This window comes from Myotis yumanensis, unplaced genomic scaffold, assembly GCF_028538775.1.
Source record: "Myotis yumanensis isolate MYYU_CA2020_CCGP unplaced genomic scaffold, mMyoYum1.0.hap1 SCAF_16, whole genome shotgun sequence".
In the NCBI taxonomy this organism is placed as follows: domain Eukaryota; kingdom Metazoa; phylum Chordata; class Mammalia; order Chiroptera; family Vespertilionidae; genus Myotis; species Myotis yumanensis.
Genome location: NW_027223767.1, coordinates 51,459,292 through 51,481,152, shown reverse-complemented (window position 1 = coordinate 51,481,152; position 21,861 = coordinate 51,459,292). Strand labels below are relative to the sequence as shown.

Here is a 21,861-nt window from a genome sequence, read left to right as displayed (position 1 = left end):
ATCACTCGGCCACCACCCAGCACCCCGCCTGCCACTCCACGGTGATGCCAGTTAGGAAGTGCAGCTCTGACTCCACCGTTTCGGCTCCAGACAGCAAGCGGCCCTGTCATGGTGGCTACCAGGCCCCTCCGGTCACGAGGCCGGCACTTCGGACTCAGCTTTGTCCATGTCCCCCCAACCCCCTGCCCAGTCTTTCCCAATCCCTTCCGGCCTCCCAGGCCCGCGGCGAATGCCTCCTCCTCCGTGAAGCCTGCCGTGTGCGTTGGGCGTTCCTGAGGCAGCGACTGTTCTCCCAGAGCCGGGCACTGGCTGTTTGCTCCGTGGGAACCGAGCACGCACTTGCGGAGGGCGGGCTGGTGGCGCTGGAGTGGCCGCCCCAGGCTCATCCCGGGCGAGGTGGTCAAGTGCACTGTCTGGCCGTGTTCCTTCTTCCTCTGGTCTTTCCTCTCCTGATGCCGCCCCTCAGTGCTTCCTTCTCAGCTTTCTCAAGCCAGGAGTTCGCCACCTTTTCTGAGGGGCATCCGGCCGGGCTCCTGATAGAACCAGGACTGACCCCTGGAGTGGACAGAAGGGGTGCTCCGCCTCTGGGCTGTGGTCGCGTGTCCAGGGCTGTGCATTCTGGGCCGACAGGCGCTGTGTGAGCAAGGATGAGAGAGGTGAAGGAGTAAGACGTGGAAACGCAGAAGGCCGTCCTCACTCTCTTCTCCCCAACATTTCTGATGCCCCATCCGGGTCCCAGGTAATGTGGGCGGCGGCCCTCGGCGGCCCGTGCCCCGCTGTAGACACAGGTGGGTTTGGAGCTGCTTCCGGTCCTCAGGGCGCCCGGAGCCGGACTGGAGGCCAGGCCTGCTGCACGTGCTGGTCAGGGCACAGCGCCCACGGGTGTCACCTGGGCCGGGCGGGCGCGGGGTTCGAGCACTGCTGCACCCCCGGGGGTCCTGCATGGGGCTCAGCGCTGACGGCAGAGCCACAGAGCAAGCGGGAAGATGACAGTCAGGTCACCGGGCCTCGGCGTGCAGCTCCCCCCCCACCGGTGCAGTCAGAGTGAAACCGCTGACATCCGTCTTTGAGAAAGAAAACACACATTGACTTCAACAGCCAAGAAAAAAATTGCCATTTATTAAGATTCAACAAAGCGTTGTACTTTTGAAAGCAACTTTCGGTGCGTATTCTTCAACAATCACATTCTATGAGGAAAAACATTAAAAGCCACAAACTTGTTTCTTAATCTGTTACAAACATCTTCAAAATAAAAGGTCAAAACAACACCCCCCCAACGGAAAACAAAAAGACAAGATTCTTTACTTCCATCCACGCTGTTCAAACCTCGGAGTTTTTCTACAACTCGGCGCCGTGGACGCAGCCGGGCTGTGGGCGCACGTATATTTGATATACATATTCGGGGACACATACATCAAATACAGAGGGTGCGGGGCGGCGCCCCGAGGAAGGCTGTTTAGCTGACACTCCTGGGCCGACAGGCCCGACCCCAGTCTGTGCATAGTTCGTGATCCGCTAGAAAACCAGCTCTGAGGGCCTGCGACTTCACAGGACCTGCTTCTTTTTTTTTTTTCTTTTGTTTTGTTTTGATAAAACCATTAAAAAGCGAATTAAAAAAAATGTAATGCACGTTTCCTGACCGAGCAGGCAGGGAGCATGTTCGTATGTTTTAAACATACTTGAGGGTGTGTTACTCCATTGTCTTTCTTTCTTGCAAAACAATGAAAACATTGATCATTTTTAAAACATAAAGCGATTTTTAATATATAAAGCACTCTTCAAACACCTATGTCTTCTGAGTCCATTATTTGGTAAATATGTAACTGCTACACATTAGAGATTAGGTATTTTTCTTCTTTGAGTTTTTTTCCTCTTTTTTCTTTTTTTCTTATTTTTTTGTTTTTTATAACATCTTCAGTGCTAGGAGTTGGGTTACAAAATACATGGAACGGTGTGGAGCTGCCCCTCGGAACCCTGGCTTCCTGAGAGCGCTTCCGCATGTGCAAGACAGTGACCACAGCGCCCGTCCCGGGAGGGGCGCGACAGAGTCCGCGACGATGCCGGAGGGAGAACACTGCCAATCCCAGAGCTCTGAAGTAGCGCGTCCGCATCGGAAAATAGGCGTCTTACGACGGAAGTCTTTTTTTTTTTCTTTTTTTTTTTAAATTCCTTTTTAAAATTTTTTTACTTTAAAGTCTGAAGGAGAAAAAAGGTCTGTAAACAGGTGGGAGCCCCCGCCATGGGCTCCTCCGAAGCAGTCACCACCCAGTCCAAGTGCTTGTCTCCGTTCCTGCGCGGGACCCACCCTCACAATATCTATGGCCACAGTCCACACGTTGGCTCGTTCACGTTCTATTCCCAATGGAAAGCGGTGCAATACTCTGGCGATAATTCCCTCGCATTATCAGTCCACAACAAAGAGCTGCTGAAGGTGGTGCACATGTTATTTCTCCAGAGATACACACTGTGACTTTAAACGCGGTAACAGAGTCCTTGAGTAAACATTTACACGTGAATTGTCGCCGGCCCTGTCCCACGAGTTCTCGTTAACGTGTAGGATGAGCTGAGGAAGGGCGGGGACACTCAGTGCAAAGTTAGAAGCTAATAGTAACGAACATTTGACCAATGCGCCAACAAAAGCATATACTGAATAAAAGGAAACCCACAGTGAAGTCCCTCACGCGCGGCACGCCAACGCAGGAAGTGCGCACACGCGCGCCGCGCTCACACACGCTGGTTCCGATGCGCCGGCCGTGACCGTGACCACGGCAGCTCCGGAGCCGGTGCGCCCGCCGCCGACCTGGGTGTGGGTCACACTGAGTGTTCACATTGCGTATTGGCCTGCTGGATTCAAGTATTTGCATGTTTGATATGTCTTTTTTTTCAACTTTTAAAAAATATTTTTTGGGATAAAAAAAATGACATGAAAAAGTAATGGAACAAGGGTAATGTGCATAGGCGGATCCGTGGGGACAGAGGACTTCGCAGACCGGAGGCCGCGGCCGCTCGCCCGTGAACGCCAGCTCCCCTGATTACGGGGTCCGCCTCTGGTAATGTGCATAATCGTCACAGGCTCGTTAAATAGGCTTTCTCGTCTCCCTCCCTCCCGCCCCCCTTGATAAAATAACCCTTTCCAGCCCACAATCTGAAAAGTGCCCTTCATGATAGAACTATTCTAAGCAGCTTTTATACTTAAAAAATCAAAATGACAACACACCGTACAAACATAAGACAACACAAAATAAAAAGCTATGAGAACATCCTGTCATTAGCATGTGACACTGGGCGCAGCCCGCACTGTCTCGGGAACAGTTCGCAAGGGCTGCGCAGGGTTCGTCTTCAGTACTGGACAGAGGTACGTGGAAGGGCTGCGGGCTGCGGGGCCAGCGGCCCGCACGCCGCCGGGCTGGAGAGGGCCAGCTTTGCTTCCTAGTGCTGATGACTGGTGCCCACGGTCCTCGGGCCTAGATGGACTCCCCACTGAGGAGGTCGCCGGGGAGCAGAGTGTTCAGCGGGGTGGGGCTCCCGATCACCCTGCCGTCGTCGCTGCTGGGTGGGCCCCACAGGCTGCTCGAGTACTGGGGAACCCCGCCCCACAGCAGGTCACTGCTCCCCTTGCTGGCCAGGCACGGGGCGTTCCAGTGGCCGGCGTCGCTCCGCACCAGGCCGTGGGCGCTGCCCGAGGCCCCCAGCCGCGCCTGGCTGGTCCCGCTGCTGGACTGCCAGCTGGAGGTGGGCGGCAGCGCCTGGCCTTGCGCTAGGAAACGGTTCACTTCTTCTTCGCCAGCAAACTCGGCCAAGATGGTAGTGTTTCCCAGAACACACCTGAGAGAGAGAACAGCAACAAAACTGAGATCCAGAGTTCTGAAAAGATAAACAAAACCAACAAGCCTTGCGTGAGACTAACTAAGAAAAAAGAGCGAAGATTCAAATAAATACAATCAGAAACGAAAGAGGAGACATTACAGCTGACACCACAGAAATACAGGATCTGAGAGATGGCTGTGGACAACCATATGCCAACCAATTGATAACCTGGAAGAAATGGATAAATGCTGAGAAACACAGGACCTACCAGGACTGAATCATGAAGAAACAGGAAACCTAAACAGACCAATAACCAGAACTGGCACCGAAAAGCCCAGGACCAGCCGGTTTCACTGGTAAATTAAGGAGAATTAACGCCCATCCTCTTCAAGCTCTTCCAGGATTGAAAAGGAGGTAATGCTCCCAATCTCATTTTATGAGGCCAGTATATCCTGATACCAAAGGCAGACAGACCCAGGAGAAAACTACCCCTGGTCACAGAACGTGGATGCAAAATTCTTCATAAAGTATGGGCACACCACACCCAACAGCACATTGGAGGGTCAAACCCCATGGCCCCGTGCGCCTCCTCCCTGGGGTGCAAGGACGGTTCCCCATCTGCAAGTCAATAAATGTGACATCACAACAGAATGAAAGGTCAACATCACACTATACTCTGAGTAGATTTAGAAATAGCATTTGACAAAACACACCATTCTTTCTATCATGAAAGAATGTCCTCAACACACAGGGTATAGGACATCATCACCAAGGCCACAGGACACAACGAGCAGAGGTGGAAAACTTTCCTCCAAGATCAGGAACAAGACAAGGGTGCCCACTCTCACCACTTCTATTCAACACAGCACTGGAAGTCTTAGAGCAATCAGGCAAGAGAAAGAAATAAAAGGCATCCAAATTGGAAAGGAAGAAGTAAGACTATCATTGTTTGCAGATGACATGATCTTATACATAGAAAATCCTAAACACTCAACCAAAAGACTGGTGGAACCAACCAATGAATTTATTAAAGTTGCAGGATATAAAATCAACAAACAGAAAACGGTTGCATTTCTATGTCCTAACAATGAAATTCTGATAAAAAACAAAAACAAAAAACAAACAAAAACACCCACCCCATTTACAATCGCTGAAAACAATAAAAACATTTAGGAATAAATTTAACCAAGGAAGTAATAGATCTGTACAATGAAAACTACAAGACTTTGATGAATAAAATCGAAGAAGATACAAATGGAAAGATATCCCATGTTCATGGATCAGAAGAATTAAAATAGTTAAAATGTCTATACAATCCACAGCCATCTATGGATTCAATGAAATCCCCATCAAAATACCAATGGCATTCTGCACAGAAATAGTAAAAACAATCCTAAAATTTGTATGGAACTACCAAAGACGCTGAATAGCTAAAGCGATACTGATAAAGAAAAACCAACCTGGAGGCAAAACATTTCCTGATTTCCCATTCACTCCAAAGCTCTAGCCATCAAAACAGCATGCTCCCGGCATAGAAATGGACAGACCAATGGAGCAGAACAGAAAGCCCAGAAACAGACCCCACATCTGCAGTCAACTAATACTCGACAAAGGCGCCAAGAATGTTCTGGAGAAATCAGTCTTTTCAGTGAGCGGTGCTGGGGAACTGAATCGCCACATGTAGGAAGATGGAGTTGATCTCTAGTTCAGATCACCCATAAAAATTAACTCTAAATGAGTTAAAGGCTTAACACTAAGACCCAAAGCCATAAACTCCTAAAAGAAAACATAGGAAAAAGCTCCTTGACACTGATCTTGGCAGTGATTTCTTGTATATGACAACCAAAACACTAGCAACAAAGGCAAAAATCAACAAGTCCGACTACGTAAAACTAAAATCTTCTCAAAGCAAAGGAAACCATCAAGAAAGTGAAAAGACAACCCATGGAATGAGGAAAAGGACCTGCAAACCATCTGATAAGGGCAGCTGGGCTGTCCACGCTTTCCCCAGTGGAGGGCGTGGCCACAGCAACTCAGCAAATCCACCTGCTCAGGGCGGATTGTCTCCTCAAAGCACACGCTGAAGACCTAACCTCCAGGACTTGCAGGCGTCCCTGTGTTTGGAGAAAGGTCTTTAAGGACAATGAAGGTGGAATGTGGACATCAGGGTGGCCCTCGCCACTGTGGCTGCTGTCTCTGTAAGAGGAGGTATTTAGGACACGGACATCCTCAGACAACCCCGTGAGGACACAGGGAGAGGGTGGCCGTCTGCTCGCCAAGGAGAGCGTCTCGGAAGGAACCAGCCCTGCTGATGCCTTGACCTGACTTCCAGCCTCCAGACCACGAGACCGTCAACATCTGCGCCTGTGGTGCTGACACGGGGCGGCGAGTGCGGGAGGGACGTACATGTGCAGGGACTTCTGGGCCTTGGCGGCCTCCTCCTTGGAGCTGTACCGGACCACGGCATTGCCTTGCGTCAGGTTCAGGTGGAATGTGATGAGCGGCCCGTGCTGCAGGCACAGCGTCCGGAGGGTGGAGCCATCGATCTGAGGGGGGAGCAGAGGGGACGGTAACGAGCTTCCTGTGGCTTCTCCCAGTACGTTCTCCAGAGAAAACGGGCATGAATTCCGGCGCACTGAGTGCCGGAACATGCTGTTCTGCAAGGGGCTTACTACCCTTCCGCTGCTCTGGGGCTGTGGAATCTAAATCCCTGGGGCCTTTCGGCTGCTTGATGGCACCACCCAGAAGGAGCAAGCCGTTCTGGCTCTGGTCCCTCAGCAGAGCGCACCACACAGGCCTGCGGTTCCCGGCAGCCTGTGGCCCGAGACCCGGGAGGGGCACAGGCCAAGGCCCTCGTGGGTGGGGACAGGTGAAGGCGGGCAACTGTTTACAGAGGTACAGTTTCCGAGCCTCTAAAGAGTAAAAAGTGAACACCTTTCCAGGAACAGGCTACCAGACTCCTGGGCACGCCCCCTTCTTGCTGCCCCCGTCCCCTCCGGGCCTGAGGGAGGGCGCCCAGCACCGAGTCTGTGCCACGGGACACTGTGCCCCCCACGGTACCTGGGGCGTGAGGTTGCGGAGAACGAGCCAGCTGCTGGTCCTTCCTGAGGTGTCGGTGCTCCAAGCAGAACCTGCACAGACCGGGGGAGAATCGGTCAACTCCTCCCCAACCGTTTCTCACCCCGCGGCGGCAGAGGGCGCCCGCTGGAGCCACAGCGCGCGGCTCGGGGGTGCTCACACTGGGCCTGTCTTTGGCCGGAGAGCGGGGCTCCAGGGCAGTGTGGTGGGCAGCACGTGTCAGGGTGGAACGGAGACCCTGTGCTGGTTGACAGACATGCCCGGGACCCTGTGTGGCCCTGGATGTGCTGCGACGCCACCTCCCACGCCCCGTGGGTGACCCCTAGGGCCACGCTGACAACACTGGCAGCTGGAGCTGGGCCGGGAGAGTCCGGGGCACCCTGACCCCTGAAAGCCCTCTCAGGGTCCAGGGGTGGGCCGGGTTCCTCAAAGGAGCTGCAGGCTGTTCCCTGGAGGGTGAGCAGAGCAGGAGGGAGGCCCCCCCCCCCGAGCCGGCGCAGGAACCCATGCGTACCCGAGGAGTAAGAGCTGGTCCAGCCGAGGGGGCTGGCTCCCCAGGTGGAGGAAGGCTTGGGATTGGTCAGCCCCGGAGGTGGCCTCGTGGGTGCAGTAGTGTTTCTGGGCACCTTCCACAGCTCGTGAGACAGAGAGGCTTGCGTGTGGGAGGCGGGGCCGGAGGACCACGTCGATTTCATGTCTGATAGTTTACCTAGAAGGACAGCAGGACAGGCATCTTGAGAGGTCAGTGCAGCGCGTGGGACTCTCGCAAGGGGCTCTGGCGTCGCCGACAGTGGGGAAGAGAAGCACCGAGGAAAGCCCACGCGAACCCCGGCGCTGCTCTCTCCAAGCCCTGCCTGGACACAGGGTGCCTCTGACCAGCGTTCCTGAGACTTAACCAGTTTGCTAAATGTGCTCTCCAGCCTGCCTTGCCTCGTCACAGCACGCGCGTGCACATGCCGAGGCCACCCACAATGCCCCAAAGCTCCGGCGACCGGGCAGCACCAGACGGTCCCGCAAGCACCTGGCAGGAAGCTCTGCTCTGCACCCAGCAATCCCGCTTCTTTCGGACGTCTTTTATCCCAGGACAGGCAGTCGTCCCCTTCTCCACAGCCCTCCAAACCCGCTGGCACAACCCTGCTGCCACAACGACGAGATGGGCAGCGAGGGCCGGGTCCTTCTCCACTGTGCCTCCCCTGCGCACCCCTCCCCTCCCGCCCCGCCCCGCGCCCACCAGAAGCCGCTGCATGGAGACGGAGGAGGGTGGGGCACTGCACAGGAGGGGTGGCCGTATCCACACAGGCACTCTCCCAACCCAGACACACTCAGAGGCCATCCCGGTAAAGAACAGACCGCATCTCTCCCGCGTGTCACAGTGGAAGTGGGAGACCTAACCCCATGTGTTGGGGGCGGTCCGAGTGTTCTTGTGAGTGATGAGCAGCCAGGGGGACCTGGCTGTCCTTCCCTGGAGTGTGAGCATCAGCCTCCACCAGCAACACCCCCCCGCAGCCAGCAGGGAGCCGTCCCTGCCGGCACCCGCCCCCCCCCCCCCCCCCCCCCCCCCCCCGCACTGGAAAGTCACACGGATGTTCCGTAATCACAGCCCCGTCCACTGCCTTCCACGGGAGCCCAAGTCTGACAGGTGGGCTCAAAGCTGGGATCAGGGTTTGCCCAGGAAAGAGGTCCTGGGACGGAAAACTAGACTGAGACGAATGAGTGAAGGGTTGGTTGTTCATTTTAACTTAAAAATATTTCAAGTGGAAATCTTTTCACTGAAAAGCTTAGTGGTTAACATTGTGATTTTATGACACCATGCTTATAACCCAGCGAAACATCCAGCTCCAGGCCCCCTGCCGCTTCATTGGAAGCACGGCCTGACTGTGCTGCCTGACTGTGCTGCCCCCTGGCTAGAGAAGCGGCTGCCACGCCTGCCACGGAGCCCCCGCTGCCCCGCCCCCGCGAGCACAGCCGAGCGCGCCCCACAGCGCAGGCCCCTCACCGCCGCTCTTGAGGAGGTAGCGGTTGACGTCCTGTATGGTGGTGTTGATGGTCGGCCCAGTGGGGACACTTCCAGGCGTGACGTCAGGGTCATTCTCGGGATCTATGTTCTGAAGTCCTTTCCACGGAACTCCAGGATGAAATTCTGGAAAGTTTCAAGCAAAATGAAGATCAAAACATGAGTATTAGGTACCTTCACACTGCTTCACGGTAATTTATGCGAATTTTAATAGTTTGCTAATTAAATCAAAGGGACCATTTTAGACTTCCTTTCAGTAACTCATCAATCCCCTGAACGGGCGGGAAGCAGCGGGACAGCCCACATTAACCTGCTCAACTGCGAGCTAAGCCTGACGATGGCCGGATGGAATCCAGGGCCACAGCTGTCGCTCTCACTGAACTGAGGGGCCACTGGGCCACTGAACCACGAGCCACACCGCCTACTCCCCACGCTGACCTGACCCAGGCCTTCCAGTGAACAAGCCCAGGCTACGGGGCTAAGTGCTCTCCTGGGTGGAGCGCAGGCTGATCTGCTGCCAAAGGATGTTGCCCGCTCTTACCTGGGGGCCAGTTGATGCTGGAGCCATTTGAGATTTTGTCACTGTCGGATTTGGCACGTGACCAGCTATGGGGGACAGCTACTGGAGGACTGGCTGGTGACTCGCTGTTCTGGATTAAATCGTACCGGCCATAGGAGTCGTCAATGGAGGACTTAGCTGGAGGCCCAATGCTCAGACCTCCAGGGATAGCACCTGCGGGTACAGCAGGAGAGAGTGAACAGGGAGCCGGCCTCCCGCCAGGCACCTGTCTTGTCCTCCCAGGGGTGTGAGCTGCCTGGCTGGGCTGGCCCCCTTCTCTGCGAGGGAGTGACCTCGTCCTTGGAAGACACACTCCTCAGGAACTGCACCCCTCTGTCTAGTTCAGTGGTTCTCAACCTTTAATACAGTTCCTCATGTTGTGGTGACCCCCAACCATAAAACTGTTTTTGTTGCTACTTCATAACTGTAATTTTGCTACTGTTATGAATCGTAATGTAAATATCTGATATGCAGGATGGTCTTAGGCGACCCCTGTGAAAGGGTGTATGCAGGATGTATTTTCATTGTTGCAAATTGAACATAATTAAAGCATAGTGATTAATCACAAAAACAATATATAATTATATATGTGTTTTCCGATGGTCTTAGGTGACCCCTATGAAAGGGTCGTTCGAACCCCAAAGCGGGTTGCAACCCACAGGTTGAGATCCGCTGGTCTAGTTGGACAGCTTGATAAAATGCACCCCGTACCCCAGGAAGCTGGCCCAGCGAGTCTTTCCAGGGACCAAGTCCGAGTGTCTGTCCTCGGCTCCTTCCAGATGCTGCCCTCACTGCAGAAGGACTCAGAGCCCTAAGCACACACAGTCACCCACCTCGCCACGGCCACTGAGCTCTCTCGTGCCAAGGGGAGTGTTAACATTATAAAGCATTTTCTTCTCTGTAGGATGCTTCCTATCGGAGGGCGTTACATACCCGATTACATTTTCTTTGCCATCTATGCTTCCAGGAAATTTAGAGCTAAATTCAAAGCTACTAGTGGGACCCTCTCCGATGGGTATTAGCATGTGTGCTCCTCCCCTTCCTACGCACTGGGTCCTCGTGTTTTATCATCTCCTTGGAAACAACGTGTGGTCAGGAGACTCGGACACTTTGCTGAGGAACAGACGTAACTAGGGCAGCAGGCTGGGACCTGGCGGTGGCTGCCCTGGGGCTTGAGGCATCAGGAAGTCTGACCCTGACTGGCGGGGCCGTGTGTGCTCTGCGAGGGCACGGGGTATTTTGACTCAGCTCTCAGCACTGAGCTGGGTGCCGGGCGTGGGCGTGGCCTACCGTGCTTGCCGGGGTTCTGGTCGAGAGGAGAAGCAGCACCGGAGACGTTATCCATCGGGTTGGGGTGTGTCCACTGAGGGAGGCGCGACTGGGACTGAGACGGGTCCTTCACTGCCAGACCGCCCGTCATGTCCATGCTGCTGACATTCATGTTTGGGTTCAGTCCAGCTGAGAAGGAAAACACGGTGAGAGAGGCCCACTGGCCTCAAAACGGCCGCTTTCTCCGGCTCTCCAGACAGAGGTTCAGAGGACAGGCCGGTGCTAGGACGCTGAAGTCAGGGCATCCTAGGGTCATGACGGAACTGAATTTGTTCCTAAAACAGCTATTCTTAAAAAAGAAGCGCTGCCGCGAACAGCTAGCACTTCACAAAGGACTCGCTCCGTGCTGGGCGCTATCCTTGGAACGTTCCATATGAACTCATAAAGAACTCTCGGAGGGAAGCATGCCCACTTTACAGATGGGGAAACCGAGGCAAAGAGCTGCCAAGGAAGTTGCGCAAGTAAGTGGTGAGCCCCTCGGTAGTGGAGGTGGGACTCAACTGCTAGACTCTTCCGCTTCCTGAACAGAGGGCCGCGATGGGCTTGCGTGGTGCAGCCTTGAAAGATTCCAGGCTGGAAGTATTTATAGCAAAGCTCCCGCTCCCTCAGAGGGAAGAAGCCGAGGCAGCCGCTCTCAGGCTGCTGGGAACGGTGTGTCCCCCGCGACCCTCCGTGGTGACCCCAGGCACCTGAGCCGGGTGGTGGCGGACGTGGAGACTCACCGAGAGGGTAAGGAGCAAAGGTGTTGGGCGAAGACTGCTGCTCTTTGGTCTGCAGGTCGGGCAGGCTGGGGGCCTGGGGGTGCGGGGGGAAGCTGTCCATGGCCGATTTGCCTGCAGAGGGGTGCAGAGACAGGTGCGGCGGGGGCGGCGGGGGCTTCACGAGCAGGGCCTGGGCCAGCTGGCGCTGCTGCTGCTGGATCTGCTGCTGCAGGTTAGTGATTGTACGCGCGACCTGGCGGCAGACACAGGCATGTTAGGGCGGAGGTGATGCCGCCATCACCTGTGTGTCAGTCTCCACTGCATTTACGCCCGGGCCGACCTCCTCCCGAATCTAGGTGACCCCGAGATTATAAAAGGGAGGCTTAACCCATCAATTAGTGCCCCTGGAGCAGGGGGACTAGAGCTCAGGGACCCGCAAGCCGGCGACACCCACTTGCTGCTCCTGCTGTCTCATGGGTCCGGACACATTCCGCTGGGCCTGTAGCATCTGCTGCTGGATTTGTAAACGTTGGTATGCCTGCAAGAGGTCAGAGCACCGTGAGGAAGCCGAGGGGTCCTGCACACGTGCTAAACGGCACAGAGAGAACGGCCCAGTCTGCCCCTCACACTGATGTTTCTCTCTATTTCTCTCTAAAACAATGAAAACATGTCCCGGTGAGGATATAAAAAACAATTATTAGGCTCCACCGGCCTTCCTCCACAGGGATTGTGAGTGAGAATTGAGTCCTCATTACTCTGTAATAAAGTAGCTTCTAGGATATGTGTGTGTCCCATCCTTAGAGCGGTCCCTGCAGTGCCTCTTCCGTGTTCTGTGGCTGAGGCGGGGAAGGGGGTTGAAAGCTCAGGCTTCCACATGCCTGAGATCAGGGAGGTGCTGTGCGCAGGAAGGAGCCAGAGTTGACTATCTAGTACGACACCTGTAAGTGAAAACCTTTCTAATTCTCTTTACAGTTCATAATGGAGCTGCCTCAATGATCAAGCAGCGCCTACTGACGGCTTCTCAGGCGCACGCTGCGGCCTCTCCCCGCGCTGTCATCTTGTGAGCACCAGGGGGCGCGCTTCCCTCGTCCCCGAGCATGGCCGAGGCCGGGTTGTCACTCACCAGCTGCAGCTGATAGAGCTGGTTCAACATCGTCATATGCTGAGGGTTAATTGGCGAGGTTAATAGTGCAGGGTTGAGACCAATGTTTTTTGCTGCAAACTGCAAAAGCTGTGCTTGAACCTGTGCGAACAAACACACCGCGAGGCACCGTGTCACTTTTAAAACATTTCCGTGTCTGTGTAGTTCCCAGATTCAACCCGATTAATTAAATGACAATTATATTTGTCTCACGAGTGAACTTCAAAAGCCACTGAAACATGTGAGGACCTTTCAATATTAGTTAACAGGCGTTTGTGAAGAATAAGGAAGGAAGGAGGGAAGGAGAGAAGGGAGGGAAAGAAAGAGGGAAAGAGAGCTCTCCCTTCAAGTAAGTATTCTAGTCATGAGCTAACTTCCTAATTTCTTCCCTAGGAGTGACTCTAGGTCAGGGGTGGGCAAACTTTTTGACTCGAGGGCCACAATGGGTTCTTAAACTGGACCGGAGGGCCGGAACAAAAGCATGGATGGAGCGTTTGTGTGAACTAATATAAATTCAAAGTAAACATCATTACATAAAAGGGTACGGTCTTTTTTTTTTTTTTTTTATTCATTTCAAACGGGCCGGATCCGGCCCGCGGGCCGTAGTTTGCCCACGGCTGCTCTAGGTCGTCCACAGAGTGAGTCTATGGGCCAATGGAGGGCGCAGGGGAGGTGCAGGGAGGAGGGCGGCTTCCCTCCCCACCGCACCATGCCCCGCCCCCCCCCCAGAGGGTCTCGTCCCAGGGCGGGCGGCAGCCCCTTCTCAAGTGGGTGTCCTTGGGAAGTGGTATTCCTGCTCACGGGAGCAGAAACCCCTCAGTGGGCACATGCCCCTCAGCTTCCCCTGTGGCACCTGCACCTGTGTGACTCTGCCAGCCTGACCTTGACTGTCAAGGGCGCCTCTGCGCCTGTAATTTGCTGCCCTGACAGATCAGGCTGGGCACTGGCTGCTGCCCTGCTCCCCACGGCATGCCCTGCCCACAGGGCAAGGGTACAGGACGGTTTTAGGCACAACGTGTCGAGTGGTTTTTACATTACGAGTTGCTGAATGTGCACGAGAAACATGGCTTTCTCTGTTAATGGTAGGTAGGGAACGTTTACTTGAAGAATAAATCTACTGAAATGAAGAAGGCAAGTTGACTGATGGGAAACATTCGGAGTGGGGTGGAGGAGTCTGCTGCCCGTCCCCGGACCCTCCCTCCCGCCTGCAGGCTGGAGTGGCTGTGTCTCCAGACCGGGGTTGCCCCAGCATGCTGCTTGGCAGGGGCCTGGCCTGCCCGGCAGCTGAGGCACCCCGAGGTGGCTCTGAGACCCTCCTCGGGGTGCGGGAAGCCGGCTGTGGAGGAACAGGGCAGGGCCTGCTCTCCCTGCAGTGCTGCCTCCATAGCACAGGACCCCACGGGGCTCCCAGAGACCGCACTTGGGCCTGACCTGAGGGGATAGAAACTGAGGCACTTGCGCACGGAGACTGGGCTGGGAGGGGTTCAGCGGCGGCCCGGGCGGCGGCGGCGGCTGCAGGGTCCTGGCTTGTGCTGCTCCGCTGCTGCCAAACACGCCCAGATTGCCACTCGGTATCTGCGGGGACGAGGGACGGGGTCAGAGCCGCTGCGCACTGGTGGGGAACCAGCCCGGGGAGCGGGCCTGTGTTTAACCACAGAAGCGCCGGTTACAGGGTCCCGAGACGAGGCTGTCGCGGGAGAAGCAGCTGGTAATCCAGGGCTCGGGGTGAGGCTAGCGCACACGGCCCGCTCCCAAGGGCAGCGGACAGGGAGCGTGAGGGAGGCGCCGGTGTTCACAGCGAATGGAACTACGATTCCACAAGCGATGGACGGGCACCGCCAGGCGGTTCACGTGGACACTGCACTTCCCGCTGCGACGGGCGCTGGGCAGGGCCCCCCCACCCCCCTGCGGGCGTCCCACTGAGCCACGGTCGGCTATGTCAGACCCCGAGGGTCAGGCAGACAGTGGGAGACACACTGCTGATCATCAGCCCGACAACAGGCAGGCGGGGGGCTGCTCGGCCCCCCTAAATGTCACAGCATCTACTGAAGAGAAGTCGTGAAGGTGTGTGTGTGGCAGCCTCATCAGGAGGACAGGCACGAGAGGGACGCCCTCCAGACGGGACAGGTCCTCCCTCCAGTGACGGTGACAGCGATTCACCTCCCGAGGCTGTCACCTCTGGTTCTGGGACAAGGGGAGGTGGTGGTCCCGGCACCAGCGTAGCGAAGGCTCGGTGCGCGTCCAGGTCTGGCCGCGGAGGCTGCTTGGCAGCGTGCTCCATTGGAAGAGCAGCGAGCGAGCCCCGAGGGCTGAGCTCTGGTGCATCTCAGTTCCGGGAAAAACATACAGACGTGCAGCACCCCCACAGGGCCACCAAGGCCTGATCCCCAAAGGAACTCCTCCCAGCACTCCGACCCGCACGCTCACCACCTCAGAGCACAGAGCTAATTAAAATAAGAAGGGACAGGCTCTCCCCATGCCTTACCTGTCGAGAAGAATTCAAGTTTTGCATGCCCAGCCCTGAGGCAATCCCACCCAGGGCCTGATTGGGGAGTGCACTGTTTGAAAGGGGGGGCTTCAGGCTTGGCGAAGGCAAAAATGGTGAAGTCGTGGGCTCTTCCACGAGGCCGCCGTCCTGGTTGGAGAGAGAAAGGGTGAGCTGTGCAGTGCCCGTCGCACGGAGCACAAAGCCGTTTCCCAAGGACACACAGGCACGCGGGTGAGAAAGAATTCAAAGAGGAGGAAAGCCGACAACAGAGTGGAGAACGTGGGCAAGAGGAGGGAAGAAAAAAGAGAAACAGGGTTAAGATGCTGTTTTCACGTCCACAATTATTTTACAAACACATACGTTAGCGCCTCACCCTCACTGCTCTGAGCCTGCCCAGGGAGTCAGGAGACAGAGCAGAAACGGGTTGGGAAACCCTTTGCAACCTCCACTGAGCAGCTCCTTCCTTAGGCGCTGCCCGGGCTCTGGGTGAGCTCGGGGCGTTCTGCTGACAGCCCGCGGCTTTAGACCGACACACACAGCACCTCGTGCGGTCCAATCTAATAAACGGGTGAGCCAGACAACAGACAGGATCCTATAGGGTCTTTTCACATTCACTGAGGTGATGCTGTGTGTCAGACCCTTTGCAAATTTAACTCATCTAACTTCCCAACAAGCCTGCAGTATTACTCCACCAGTTAAAGGTAAGGAAACCAGACAGGCCCGCAAATGAAAATACAGAGTGCCGAGCTAACTTGGATTTCAGATAAAGAACAAACAACATTTTAGAACACAGTAGCTCCAAAAATTGTCTATCCGAAATTCCAACATCACTGGGCACGGTGGCGTAGAGCCCCAGCCACACCGATGCAGGGCCGGGCACGGGCCTCACCCCGCTCTCCACGGGGGCACGTGGGGCCAAGGACCCCGCTTCTTTGAGAACAGAGAGGAGCCCCCTCTCCTCCTGTGAGCCTTTCCTTCTTTCCTCATGTGTCCTTTCTGCCTTCCAGCTTCTCTCCCAGGCTCTGCACTGGACTGAACCAAAGGGGAGGCTTTGTGGTCACACCCTCGCTGAAAGGACTGACCAGTGACTGCACGTGTTCGACATCCCAGGGAAGACCGCACAGACACCAGCACTCGGTCTGACATGGCCGAGCCAAGCCAGGGCCAGCGGGCCCGGGCCCCCTCTGCCCCTTTCTCAGATTCACACGCAACACGGCACCTCCGCTCGGAAGCAGTGTGCGCACCCACTGGACGGGACGCCGGGAGGGGATGCTGGGAGGGGTCGCCCCTTGTCTGCTGGACAAGTGGAGGCAGGTAACCCAGCAAGTTCACCCACCACAATGGAAATCAGTTGTCAAATTTAGTACTTTTTACTCCTCGTCACATCACAGAACACGTCGCTCCCTCTCTTGGGTTAAACATTTACATCTACTAGAGAAACTGGGAAAAGTCACTGAAACATCACTGTCCAGCCAGCTCTTCATCTGGCTTCCCTTAAAGACACAGATAAAATGAAAAATGCCTCTTCTCACACACACAGACGAAAGCCCTCCTTCCTACCTTGTCAAGAAAGGCGGGGCGGTCCACGGAAGACTCTTTGGAGATTGGTGGGCGGCAGCCAAGGGGTTTGGTGACCATCCCATTGTAGTCGGTCACCCCCAGTCCACGCTTGTCCATGTCCACCTTCTTTTCCAGCAGAGCACCTGCAGCACACACACAGCCTGAGGCACCGCCCTCGGTCCCGCAAACAGGGAGGCCCTGCTCCCAGCCCTCGCTCCGATGGTGCACCCGCCCCGTCTGGCCACAGTCCCTCAGGGCTCAGCCGTCCTCTCCCCTGGGACCGACCCCCTTTGGTGGCCACTTCTCAGAGGGGCCTTCCCTTGTCCCACCCACAGCCACCGATCTCCACGGGCTGGGCACTCCTGGTTGCCAGGACTCTTCTACCTGCTGGGGACACACCACCATGCAGGAGCGCACGGAACCGCGTGCTTCCTGTGGGGCACATCACACACTTCCTCCTCCGCGGGGCCCGCCCTGTCCACCCAACACGTATCCCACCCTCATCCAGGACTACACGCACGCTCTGGAAATCAGAACCCCACGCCCGCGCCTTTCAGCAGCGACTGTCCGTGTGTGACTTACTCATGGCCTGGTCAAGGTTCATGTGATTACTCTTCAAGGCCTCTTCAGCTGGTTCTCTCTGCGGGAAGACGGCTGTCATTAGAGTGGGTGTTGGCACAGGAACGCTTACCAAGAGCTCTAGCGGCCACTCGGGGCAGGCCCGCCGCTACCTAGCATGACCGGCTTGGCACGGACGCACCTTTCTCCCCTGTTGACTAGAGTTAAATGTCTCACAATAAGACACCTGCCCTGAGAAAATGCCCCGTGAAAGGGACCTGCGAGAGCAAAGACTGTGTTAACACTGGAGCCGCACGCGGCTCAGGGCCAGGACTGCAGCTCCCGAGCGCCGGGCATCCACAGCCACCGAAAGGGAAGCGCCGTCTGACTACAGACGTGGAGACAGCTGGCGGGACTGCTGGGTGGACGCAGGGGTACCCCTCGCTCTCCGAGCTCCCACCCTTCGATCTGAGGCACCGAACAGATTGTGACACGTTTTCAGAGGAACAGCCAGCGACCTTGAACTCTCCCTACACATCGCCTGGAACTAAACGGGTTTGGTTAGGGTTCTTTTCCTGCACAGTTTCCCTTTATACTAAGTCCTCTCTTGGGGTCTCTGTCAATCTATCGCGTACACTAATAAAAACTCACTTTTAATTGTAAATGAAAATATAAAAGTGTATAAACCACTGAAAATTAAAAACCACAGGACTTTTAATTCTAGGGAAAGGCTCTCGCGCCCTTCCTCACAAAGGACACGGCTCTTCGCTGTGGCTCAGAGCACTGCTCCCTCAACAGGGCCCGGGAAGGGGCGTTCCCAGGCAGGTCCTGCCAACCATCTATCCCTTCCTGTTACACGACAAGTGTGGGCAGGACAGGGCCATGCGGCCCCAGAGAGGGGTGGGCAGAACAAGACGCAGTCACCGGGAAGCCCATGTCGGTGAGTTGTTTGATGAGCCGGTTCATGATCCAGGCCTCGTCCTGTTTGCCAGATGTCTTCATGCCCTGGAACGAAACGAGGGCGAGGGGGTCTGTGAGTCACATTTCCATGACTTTCTTCTAGACATGGGGAGACCTACACTCCGGGGCCTCTAAAAGCCACAGAAGCCTTTTGTATTAACGTTGGGCTTTGGGGTGCATTTGAGGTGGGCATGTGTGACGTTCATGGACTTAAAAAAGCATGAGCATCTCTTCCCCGAGGATGGATGCAGTTCAGGTAAGTGCGTGTCACTTCCACCACAAGTGTCGCAGCGAGCGCTCCCTGGGAGCCTGCCCTCTGCTAGCACTGCACCCACTGCCAAGTTCACTGAAGCCACAGGCTTTGCCCTTTTATAAGCTTTACCCTAAAAGGCAGCAGAACTCAGGGGGCTCCTTCCAACAGAACAAAAAGGTAACAAGAAGGAACAAAAAACCTCTTAACTCTATTAACTATTCACTGCTTTCAGCCCCAAGGGTAGGGAAAGCAGGGAGGGAAAACAGTGGAGGAAGGAGGGAGAGGAAGGAGGGAGGCAGACGCGGGGCAGAGGGGTCCCCTCCCTCTGAGACTGCAGGCTAACCCCGCATGCCATCTAACCACGGGAGGCTGCTCTGCCCTCGCAATGCCCCGGCTCGCCGGGTCCCAGTCTCACAGACCAGGGTGGCATTCCTGGCGCCCCCAAAACTGGATGATTTGCCAGCCTGCTTGTGGAAGGAATGCTCTGCGATGCCTGCAGTCCCATCTACTCCTTGTCTTGCTGACCACTGAATGCTCTTTCAAACTTTTGGCGACAGTTACTACATTGATGTGCTTTGAAAGTAGAAAAAAGGAACACACGAAAGCACCTTCTTGCACCCCCTCCCGCCCGTTCTCGTTCTCTCCAAGGACAAACCACTCTGAGCAGTGTCTTACCTACCCCCGTGGAGACCTTCCAATTCCACAGAAGCTGCAAGTGTGCACGCATGCACACACACACACACACGCACACACACACACACACACACACACCTTTCTCTTCTTTTCCCCTCCCCACCTAAAGTGATATGAGCCTATAGTACTATACACAAAGGTATTATACTCGCTTTCCTGTATCTTACCTTTTTTACTTAACAATATATATTGGTGATCTTTTCATATCAATATATATAGAATTTCTTTTAAAATGTCTGTTTAACTTTCTATAATATGGATGTGGCATAATTTAACTAGTTACCCCATCAATGTACATCTAAGTTATGTTTTTTCTTTTTTAACTAAAAAAAATGCCACAATAGAAGACTGTGTACAAATGCCATTCGCTAGCCCCATGACCACGGAAAGCGCTGCGCCCGGCCTGCCGCGTGGACACAGTACCCCTGGCCTCCGCTGGGCGGCGCTAGTCCACACCCACCGGCCGGCCGGCGGAGACAGCTCTGAGGGCTCTGCAGGCAGAGCGTTTATTCCGTTCCGCATCTCTGTGGTCCGAGGTGAACAGGGGGACCTCTCACGCTGTTTTAAACTGAACTTCCCGCAGGCCAGGCTGCTGTCCTCCCCTGTTTAAGGGCTATTTGTATCTTTTTCTAGAAATTACCTATTCACATTCTTTCTCATTTTTCTATTGGGTTACTGGTTGACAAAAAAATCAGCCCTAGCTGGCTTGGCTCAGTGGATAGAGCATCAGCCTGTGGACTGAAGGGTCCCAGGTTCAATTCTGGTCAAGGGCACATGCCTGGGTTGCAGGCTCGATCCCCAGTAGGGGGCGTGCAGGAGCAAGCCGATCAATGATTCTCTCTCATCACTGATGTTTCCATCTCTCTTCCTGTCTGAAATCAATAAAACATATACATATATATTAAAAAATCAGTGTCTAGGACCCCTTTTACACTTGATCTTAGCCAAAAGGCCGAGAAACGACAGGACCTTTTGAGACTAGGGCCGTGGTCGGCAAACCACGGCTTGTGAGCCACATGCAGCTCTTCCACAAAATACCACGTGTGGGCGAGCATGTACAGTGTGATTGAAACTTTGTGGCCCATGCGCAGAAGTCGATATTTTGTGGAAGAGCCTGTATTTTGTGGAATAGCCACACCGAAGGGGCCAAAGAGCCGCATGTGGCTCGCGAGCCGCGGTTTGCCGAGCCGCAGTTTGCCGACCACTGGACTAGGGCGATCCCAGCTCTGTGACCTGAGTCACAGATAACTTTCCCAGTGGCTGTTTCCTGCTTTGAATGTGGTGTTGGATGTCACGCAGCTTCATCTTTACCGACCGCGGTTTGCCAGCCGTCCCTTTCTGGCTTTAGAAAGGCCTCCCTCTCCGAGACTGTCCTACAACCCCTTCCCGTCTTCATTTCCCGCCTTAGACTGAGATCTACTTGGCAGTCTCCTGGTGCACACGACTTCGGCTTTTCCAGAGGCTGCCTGCTGGGGGCAGCCCCGGGGCGCACGGCCCTCGTCTCTTAAAGAGGAAGGAGCCTAACAGGTCAGCGGCGCCGCACCCGCCTCTGCTCCGCGGGGAGAGCAACTCCGTGTGGTCGTGTGGTCGCTCAGGAGAGGCCCACCCCCCTTCACTGCAGTGATGCTGCTGGAATGGGAGTGTGTTAGGCGACTGTTAGACCCTCTTTCGGGGGCGCACACCTTTTGGAGTCCTTTTTTGGGGGCGTTCCCCCAGGAGCTGCAGGAGGAGGAGCTTTCCTGGGAGGCGGCACTGTTCCACATGCCCCCTTCTTCGTCGTCCCACTGACTGGGGCCGAGGCTCATGTCGTCCCCACCACTGCCCCAGCTTTCTTGCATAGATTTTGAAGCTAGAAAGAGAGCGAACAGGAACTTGTCAAATTCACCATTCCCGCGGCAGTCAATGCTCGCTGCAGCGCCGCCTCCCCGCCCCACACCTGAGCGCGGAGCCCCCACGAGCTGCGTCCTCTCCAGGCTGGCTCTGAGCGGCCTGTGCGGCCAGCTCCCGGGACTGACCACAGACCACGCTGAAGCCGGAGCTTCTACACTGGACCCTGCGGCCCAGGGGAAGGTGGCGGCCTCCACACGGCAGGAATGGCCACTGACAGGCAGAGTCTTCCAACGCCACTGCCCTCCGGGGGGCTGGCCCCCACCTGCCCTCACCGCAGCAGGCCGCTGTGTGGACGGCCAGTGCCCCCCACGTGCCCACCGCGCCGTGGGACCCCGAGGCCTGCGGAGGCCCGGCAGTGCCTGGTGCGGACCGGCTCCCAGAGTAACCGGGAGGAGGCCGCCAGGCCTCAGGCAGGTGGCGCCAGGCTGAGCGCCGCCTCCACTTCAGGGTATATGTCTTCTCCTCGCTTAAAATACAAAGTGACTTCTTGTATAAAATTTATGTAACATTCTCACTTCCTGGGAAAGCTTGAAGCCACAGATGAGGCGACCGACCGCACAGTCCTGGAGACTGTCAGGCCATGAGACATGAGGCTTACCAGGTAGACAGGCAACTGACAAGTGTGCCGCCTGCCACTGGCCTGTGACCCTGAACCCGGAAGCTGCCTGCTCCCTCGGGTTCGGAACAGGAGGAACACAAGTGCAGTGAAGAGCCCAGCAGGGTTTGTGCCAGCGAAGGAACAACTCAAGCTAGTCAAGCTGTATTTTTTTTAGTCAAATTGAAATTTAAGAGCTAAGACACGTAATGATATCCAAGGAAAATGTGCAGCC

General features: G+C 55.4%; 1 protein-coding gene across 3 annotated transcripts in view; it reads right to left on the bottom strand.

Annotated features, from left to right (window-relative positions):
* Positions 1–1,097: 1,097 nt before the first annotated feature.
* The window catches only part of TNRC6C (trinucleotide repeat containing adaptor 6C), a 71,949-nt gene continuing 51,185 nt past the window's right edge, over positions 1,098–21,861 (bottom strand). For 2 of the 3 annotated variants that reach the window (XM_070393421.1, XM_070393423.1), the window contains 16 exons: positions 20,824–20,990; positions 18,160–18,240; positions 17,260–17,317; positions 16,678–16,820; positions 15,115–15,264; positions 14,061–14,204; positions 12,612–12,731; positions 11,943–12,026; positions 11,510–11,741; positions 10,749–10,916; positions 9,441–9,632; positions 8,882–9,025; positions 7,400–7,594; positions 6,868–6,938; positions 6,214–6,353; positions 1,098–3,825 (listed from right to left, as the gene is read on the bottom strand). In XM_070393421.1, coding sequence (XP_070249522.1) covers positions 3,465–3,825; positions 6,214–6,353; positions 6,868–6,938; positions 7,400–7,594; positions 8,882–9,025; positions 9,441–9,632; positions 10,749–10,916; positions 11,510–11,741; positions 11,943–12,026; positions 12,612–12,731; positions 14,061–14,204; positions 15,115–15,264; positions 16,678–16,820; positions 17,260–17,317; positions 18,160–18,240; positions 20,824–20,990 — 2,450 coding nt within the window. In that variant the 3' untranslated portion in view covers positions 1,098–3,464. The remainder of the gene's footprint in view (positions 3,826–6,213; positions 6,354–6,867; positions 6,939–7,399; positions 7,595–8,881; positions 9,026–9,440; positions 9,633–10,748; positions 10,917–11,509; positions 11,742–11,942; positions 12,027–12,611; positions 12,732–14,060; positions 14,205–15,114; positions 15,265–16,677; positions 16,821–17,259; positions 17,318–18,159; positions 18,241–20,823; positions 20,991–21,861) is intronic. The other variant, XM_070393422.1, reaches the window with a different exon arrangement.